We start from the raw sequence: 8,184 nt of genomic DNA, 5'->3' as shown, positions 1-8,184 counted from the left end.
CTAGCCTGTTTTGTTTGTTTCTTCTTTGTTGATCTGTTGCCGAATTGTTTAATTATTTGATACACACATACATGTAAATAGAAGTTAAGATAAGATGTTAATTATGGAGAAGAATCACGTGAAGAATATAATACTTACCTGATGATGAAAATGTCCGAGTAATTATTGCTGTAGGGGGGGGAGAGAAACACGATGGCCAACACAGGATGAAGTAGGTCCATTCGGTGGCCAACATGAGGGAGATGACGGAGTGGTGTCATCTCAGGCAGGGCGGGTACGCCTGGGTCCGGAACCGGGATCCTGTTTGGACGAGAGGTGGATCAGTGTTAGGTTTTGTGAATGTTTGTTTGTTTACTTACCGTTTTGTTGTTGATTGCAGGTTTTGTTGTTTATGTTGTGGATTTCCGTCGTCTTTTGTTGTAGTGTTGTGTAGTTCCGTTCTCCACAGCTGTTTGTGTATCGATGATGTAATCGATTGTTCGGACTGCGGGCCAGGGATGGGACTCTACCCTGAGAACCGATGAGCCAGCCGGCGCGGCCCACAGAGTGACAAGCAGTTCGTAACAATATGGCGCCCAATAGAAAGAGCTCACGGTTTTAAAATCGTGGCTATTTCTGAAAAAAAATATAAATGTATACAATGTTGATACACGAGGTCAATCCCTCGGCTTTAGGATCCACGCACCTGAAGTCTTATGCGGCACAGAAGGTGGCCCATAATTGCGCAGTGTGTTGTGGAGTCCGAGAAGCACGAAGATGATTTTTGCCGACCATATATTCCTTTTGGCATCGGAGGATGCTCTCGTTGCGGTTGGTGCAGTTCGGGACGTACCGACTGTATCCATAGCCTGGTGGTAGCCGTGACGATAGTTTAATTCTGTGATACCAATTGTGATATTAGGTTAGTATGTTGTTTGTTATTTATTTATTTATTTATATCTATTTGTTTTGTCTTACTCTGTGTTTGCTGTGGATGTGTGTTGGCCGTGGTTAGTTTTGAGCCTCGGAGACTGGTGACCCAGGACGATACCAGTATCGATCTTGCGCCGCATCGGTCACTCAACATGCTTCAGAAGCTGCCAGATGTACGATAGAAGCCAAATAGAAACTCAGATAGCGTTTCTCGGATGCCGTTCATCACGCGAGTGATGAACTGAGCATTTGACAGATGCTTAAATGTTTGTCCACTGTCCGAATCGTGCGTAGAGAAGTGTTGGTCCGCCTGTGTATATTTTTTTTCTCTCCCTTGTTTAGTTGATGTATTTGCTGTAAAATATAGTAGTAAATAATTGGTATTAATATTTAGTAATTTATTTTTGTAGTTATAGTTATTATATTGGTAATCGTTAGGCGTTTCGTTAAGTATCGTAAGTCTGTTTATTTTCGTGAGTAGTTTTGTTTGACGTATATATATTCAGTATTGTAAGTCCTGTTGGGTATTGTTTACGTTTTGTTAAGTCCTGTTGGGTAGTCTTTACTTATTGTAAGTTGTTTGAATTAATTTTCTGTAAGTACGTGAATTTATTGAATATTAGTTAGTGTCTGTATATATTAGTTGTTAGTTTTTGTATTAGTAAGTTTCTGTAGTGTTAGACTTGTTAATATGTAATTTTTGGTTAGCTTTAGTGAGATTAGTGTTATTTATATCTATTTATTAGAATACAGGACATTTATTAGTATTTATTAGAAAATACGGGATTAGATTTTTTTTTAGATAGAAAGAATGGATAGCGCGACGAAATCAGCGGTAAATGTAGCGATTGCTCAGGCCCACCAGACGTATAGGCATTCCTTGCGGTTGGGTATTAGCGATGCGCTTCAGGAGCAGATTAGAGAAGGGTTCATGGAGATGATGGCACTCATCAATGAACTGATCGGGACGCAAGAGCCCAGGGCAGGGTCCGAGAGTGTCGAGGAGATGTTCCCAAAGTCAGGAAGCCCAGATCCAAGAACAGTAACTATTCCAGAGAGTAGAGAGGATGAATCCCAGGATCATCGTGATGCCGAGTTTTTGTGCGATGGGCAAATAAGGTTCACTGATCCACTGGCGATGAATAGATACCATCTAGGACGGCATAATCTCCGCGTAGAGGATCGCCGAGTAGATGCGTTGAAAGAAGCGTTGTGGCTCACGGATGCGCACGACCAGACTTTTTGTTGGAAGCCCGGCTAACTCAGTCGGTAGAGTATGAGATCTCATAGTGCTCTTGAGTAGGGTCATGTTGTGGGTGTGGCCTACGTTGGGCGCTGCGTTAGGTGCCGGCTGGTCACAAACGATCTAGGGGGGGGGTATTGTTATGTTCATGTTTTATCGTTTGTGCCAGCTCGATGTTTATTGTTATTTGTATTTTCCTTTATTATCGGCTCTGTCGATATACTTTGTTATGTATTTAAAGATATAGTTATCGATAGGTATCGGCGGTAAATTACATGTGAAAGGGGTGGCGACCTAAATTTTAGATCATAAAGAGAGACGATGCATTTTGTTTTGCAGTAACGGCGAGTTTTTTTGGGATTTGAAAAGGAAAGGAAAATAGAGGAATAGGAAGAATTTTAGGAGACCACGAGGTTGACAGAAAATTCGTGAGAGTTCGATTTGATCGGCGAAGAGGAGCGGTTGCCTTCGACAGGCACACAGTTTCTTTTTGAGGAGAGTCGTGCCTGGTGCTGCACCAGCGTGTGTGCCTAATTTGGTGTTACAGTCAACACATTTGTGCTCGCTGGGTGCTGCGACCGAACTTGTGCCTCGCCAGAAATTGTGCCGTGTCAGACGACGTTTGGAGCTTCGACCGACATTGTGCTCCGCATGTGCTGCCCTAGATCTGTTTGAGGTCAATAATTGAGTGCTCCACTGTCTGTGCCAGATCAACAAAACTTCGTGCCGTTGCAAAACCTTTGTGGCGTACGGCCTCTAAAGCGAAAGACCGGCTGATTTTTGTAACCGTTTCAACCCGGAGGGGAAACTCTGGTCGTCGTTGGGAATCTGTGGAGGCGTCTATTGACATCAATTCGTCCAAGGGAACCGCAGGGAACAGCCGTTGTCACAACGTACAAGTGAGTCAGTTCCGATTGCTCCACCACATGTTTGGAAAGATTTTGAAGTTGAAGAGCTGCAATATACCAACCTTTTCTGCCCCTGTGCCGTTTAAGAAATTCAATGCTGCTGTTCTTTTTGTTTAAAAAATGATTAAGATTTATTGGAGCATTTCGTCTAATTAAAGAAAATTTTAAGAACGTCGTACATAAAAACATATAAGTCGAACATTAAAGGAAATTATAAAATTAAAACGTAAAAATACTTATATTAAAACTTATATAAAATTAAATAATAATATAATTAAATTAATTAATAATTAAAATTAAAGTAAAGTAAAATAAAGGAAATAGTAAAGTAAAGTAAATAAAATAATATTTGTATAAATTGAAACACAACAGTTTAGGAACAACACAAAACAATAACATTGCAAAGTCACTCAACAAAATACAATAGATATTGTATACATATATATACTCATACCCATAAAATATATCGCCCTTCACTAACCCAAAGAGCTCTTTAGGTAGGCAAGGTAGTCCTTAAGCGATACATATTCACATTTACATAGAATCACACACTAATCACAATCATAATACACTTACCGGTACATGAACATATATGTATGTATATACCTAGATACATTTATAATTCCCGCATTGTTTCTGCACTAGCATCTTGCCACAGTATTTTCCGGCGAGCTTGTTACCTTTTTGCAGCATCATGGTGTTCCTAGCCTGTTTTGTTTGTTTCTTCTTTGTTGATCTGTTGCCGAATTGTTTAATTATTTGATACACACATACATGTAAATAGAAGTTAAGATAAGATGTTAATTATGGAGAAGAATCACGTGAAGAATATAATACTTACCTGATGATGAAAATGTCCGAGTAATTATTGCTGTAGGGGGAGAGAGAAACACGATGGCCAACACAGGATGAAGTAGGTCCATTCGGTGGCCAACATGAGGGAGATGACGGAGTGGTGTCATCTCAGGCAGGGCGGGTACGCCTGGGTCCGGAACCGGGATCCTGTTTGGACGAGAGGTGGATCAGTGTTAGGTTTTGTGAATGTTTGTTTGTTTACTTACCGTTTTGTTGTTGATTGCAGGTTTTGTTGTTTATGTTGTGGATTTCCGTCGTCTTTTGTTGTAGTGTTGTGTAGTTCCGTTCTCCACAGCTGTTTGTGTATCGATGATGTAATCGATTGTTCGGACTGCGGGCCAGGGATGGGACTCTACCCTGAGAACCGATGAGCCAGCCGGCGCGGCCCACAGAGTGACAAGCAGTTCGTAACACATTTAATAAAGTCTTGTAAACTGCAGCGCGTTATTTAAAATTATTTAATTTAATTAGTGTCTGTTGCTTAGTTTACATTTATATCAAGCGCCGTTTTGAGTTTATGTTAAATTCTATACCTAAAATATACCAGAATATCTGGTATTTAATAAATTTTAAATCAGATTAATTTGATTAAAATGGTACATGCTGCCATATCGTCAAATTTTGCAGGCTGACAGTCTTTGTACCGGGTGGCAACCTTTGGATCAAAACAGTTTCTGCACGTGTTTTTTGTTTGTTGGTTGAATTTGTTTTACCAGTTGATTTTATTTAAATTCAGCAGAAATGGTGTGTAAATTGCTTATAATTTGTGAGTTAATTATTATTAAATGGATTTCCCCTTGCAGCGTAAGAAGCAGGGTGAAGAAATACCCGGCTTCCCGTCGTTGGAGCAAAGCAACGATAGCAGCAGAGGCAACGATGACATTCTCAAAAGCAAACCCAAATCGAAGAAAAGCGGCGGCTTTCAATCCATGGGATTGGGATTTGAGCTCATCAAGGGCATCACAAAACGTGGGTATAAAGTGCCCACGCCAATTCAGCGAAAGACCATTCCCTTGATTCTGGAGGGACGCGATGTTGTTGCCATGGCCAAAACGGGTTCGGGTAAAACCGCCTGCTTTCTGATTCCGCTATTTGAGAAGCTGCAGCGTCGCGAGCCTACAAAGGGTGCACGTGCCCTGATCCTGTCGCCAACCCGCGAGCTGGCAGTGCAAACATACAAGTTTATCAAGGAGCTGGGACGCTTCATCGAGTTAAAGACGATTTTAGTGCTGGGCGGTGATTCCATGGATTCGCAATTCTCGGCCATACACACATGTCCAGATGTTATTGTAGCTACGCCAGGTCGCTTTCTGCATTTGTGCGTGGAGATGGACTTGAAATTAAACTCAATAGGTGAGTGACAATGTTAAATATATAAATGTTGAAGTATAACAATTGATATGCTTTAATTTGCAGAGTATGTGGTCTTCGATGAGGCTGATCGTCTCTTTGAAATGGGTTTTGGCGAGCAATTGAATGAGACACTGCATCGTTTGCCTTCATCCCGTCAAATGGTCATGTTCTCGGCCACATTGCCAAAGCAACTGGTGGAATTTGCACGTGCTGGACTCAGTGATCCTGTGCTTATACGTCTGGATGTGGAGTCCAAGCTGCCAGATGCACTCTCGCTCAAGTTTCTCTACTGCCGCCCCGATGATCGCTATACCGCTTTGGTGGTGCTGCTCAAGTATGTGATACCCAAGGAAGCACAGACAGTTGTCTTTGCCGGCACACAGCATCACGTGGAGCTGATTTCATTTGTAAGCGCATTAAGAGGAGATTTTTATAAAACACTCTGCTAATACTAATCAATTTTTAGATATTAACAACAGCTGGCATATCAAACACTTCCGTGTACTCCAGCTTGGATGCATCTGCGCGTAAAATCAACACAGCAAAGTTTGCCAGCAAAAAAGTTTCCGTTTTAATTGTCACAGATGTGGCTGCTCGCGGTATTGATATACCCAGCTTGGATTATGTTGTTAATTTACACTTTCCGGGCATACCAAAGCTATTTGTGCATCGTGTGGGACGTTGTGCTCGTGCTGGACGCACTGGCACTGCCTATTCTATATTCTCCACAGACGACACAGCTCATTTACTGGACTTGCACTTGTTTCTCAATCGTCCATTCAATATCAATGACAGTTCCTCGATAGGCACAATACCACAAGATCTGTTAGAAGAGGAGCATCTGAGCGTAACGGAGATTAAGAAGAGTCATCATATTGTAAGCAATTTTCTCTCTTAATTTCCATGATTATTGTTTTATTTAAATATTAAATTCTACCTTTGATTTTCAGGCCGGCGTTTTGCGCACCAGCGAGAATGCCTACAAGAAATACTTGAGCTCTCGTCCCGTTGCATCCACGGATGCCAATGCGCGTGTCAAGAAGATTAAATTCTTTGCCCTAAAGTCACTAGAGGATTTCTTTGATGCTGCACCCGTTTTAGAGCAAGCTGCTAAAATTAGTGGCCAAGAACTCAATGCCAATTCAAAGGAAGATGTGGCAGAATCGGAGCGAAAATTGGAGGAGGAGAAACATGATATATTGGTCAAAATGCGCAACTTCCGACCACCTGGTGTAAGTTTTATCTTTAAATTAATCACTTGATATCATTCTTAAAGACTTTCTTTGCATTGCAGACCATCTTCGAGCTAAATACCACACAAAAATCGGTGCCTTTTGTGGTTATGAAGGAGAAACGCTCTCAGCACGCTGAAGTTATTGAAAAGTTTCGCCTGCAACGCGCCAAGGAGGATGTGGATGAGGCCCAAAAGGTGGAGGAAGCACAGAAGCTGCCAACGAGTTCCACTGTCGATGACGAGACCATTAAAGATGCCTTCAAAAAGGTTGTGGCGCCCAAGAAACGACAGAATATGGATGCGCTGTATACAGACAAATCGAAGAAAAAGAAGCGCAAGTTGCAAGTAAAGGATGAGGAGAACTATATACCATATCAGTCGGCGGATAAAGCCACAGAAGATGGTCTCGCCATCAACTCCTTTGAACGCCAGGCTCGTAACGCAGAATTCTCTGTGGCGGATCGCAGTCGAACCCAAGAGACACAGCATAAGCCGGGTCTCAAGAAATGGGATCGTATAAAGAAGAAAATGGTATCGGTTCAGGATCCACGTTCAAACAAGATTCGCACAGAATCTGGCGCTTGGATACCTGCTTCCTTTAAGACAGGTCGCTACAATATGTGGAAGGAGAAGTCCAAGATTGAGGAGCAGCTACAACGTGAGAATGCGGATAGCGATGACGACAACTTCAAGCCCTTGTCCCATAAACAACGGTATCCTGTTGGTCGTCACGCACGTTACAATGCAAAATTGGAGCTGAAGAAACGCATCAGCGGCAATGACAAGGAAATGCGTAAACCGGAACAAATTGTCAAATCTCGCATGCGACTGGACTTCATCAAGAGGCGCAACGAGGAAAATACCACGAAAAAAGCTGAGAATCGCAAACGTAGCATGCGAAAGAGTCAAAGGCCCAAACCAGCTCCACAAAAGAAGGCGGCAGGAGGTGCCAAGAGACGCAAATAGGCAAAAGAATAACTCTATTAAAGTCTAGTTATATATTAACAAGGGATCTTAATTGTTAAAATTTTTAAAAATAAAAATTGTGACCACAATTATTTTCCAATTTTTGTATTGAAGTAACGGAATTAAAAGTATTTTTAATTCAAATGGTTGATTATAGTAGTATACATCATTTATATTGATTTGTTTAGTTAAAATAATTAGCATTTGTTTTATAGATTAACAATTGTTCATCTTTTAGGGCAGTCTTCTCTCCTTGACCTTTCCTAAGTTCAATAAGTATGTGTATTTCTAAAATTCAAAAAGATTTTCAACATCCGGCCATGTGTTTGAGTTGAAAACTTCAAGTGCACCGATCTGATCCTTTGTCTGTCAGGCTAAGCTATTAGCGTGTTTTTTTGGTCCGCAATTGATAGTCAAATAGTGAATGTGTGAACAGCTTAGGATGAGTCTGTTATTTGGAAGGTGCTGGGAATGCATTTGCAACTCAAGAGGTTGCACGTGCGCCGGCGCAAGGCTTGTTAAACAATTTACGAACTGTCAATGCGGAAATGACAGGAAATGTGTGGCTAAAATGGATGCGAGTGCTCAAAGCATTTACTTCTCATTCCTCGTTTGTCTTAATCCCATTACCATTCTAAGTTCATTATGCACATTCCTTTTTTTTTTGGGGAGCAGGCCTGAAAGTAATCTGGTTGACACGAATCAGCTCAAAG

The 8,184-nt window shown here is 41.5% G+C and overlaps 2 protein-coding genes across 2 annotated transcripts; one reads left to right on the top strand and one right to left on the bottom strand.

Moving 5' to 3' along the window:
- Positions 1–3,538: 3,538 nt before the first annotated feature.
- LOC117786927 lies at positions 3,539–4,528 on the bottom strand. The gene is made up of 4 exons (XM_034625348.1): positions 4,519–4,528; positions 4,121–4,352; positions 3,905–4,065; positions 3,539–3,799 (listed from the first exon to the last, which is right to left on the bottom strand). Exons 1-4 carry the CDS (start codon positions 4,526–4,528, stop codon positions 3,756–3,758), a joined length of 447 nt encoding a protein of 148 aa, XP_034481239.1. The 3' UTR covers positions 3,539–3,755.
- Positions 4,529–4,610: 82 nt separating this feature from the next.
- LOC117788061 (ATP-dependent RNA helicase DDX54) lies at positions 4,611–7,574 on the top strand. Its single transcript, XM_034626719.1, has 6 exons — positions 4,611–4,662; positions 4,722–5,271; positions 5,335–5,678; positions 5,738–6,148; positions 6,222–6,503; positions 6,566–7,574. The coding sequence occupies exons 1-6, from the start codon at positions 4,660–4,662 to the stop codon at positions 7,469–7,471; spliced, it is 2,496 nt and encodes an 831-aa protein (XP_034482610.1). The 5' UTR covers positions 4,611–4,659; the 3' UTR covers positions 7,472–7,574.
- Positions 7,575–8,184: the final 610 nt, after the last annotated feature.

The sequence above is a fragment of the Drosophila innubila genome (genome assembly GCF_004354385.1).
Source record: "Drosophila innubila isolate TH190305 chromosome 3L unlocalized genomic scaffold, UK_Dinn_1.0 0_D_3L, whole genome shotgun sequence".
Lineage (NCBI taxonomy): Eukaryota > Metazoa > Arthropoda > Insecta > Diptera > Drosophilidae > Drosophila > Drosophila innubila.
The sequence above is the reverse complement of the archived record's forward strand: the minus strand, read 5'-3'. Positions and strand labels throughout refer to the sequence as shown.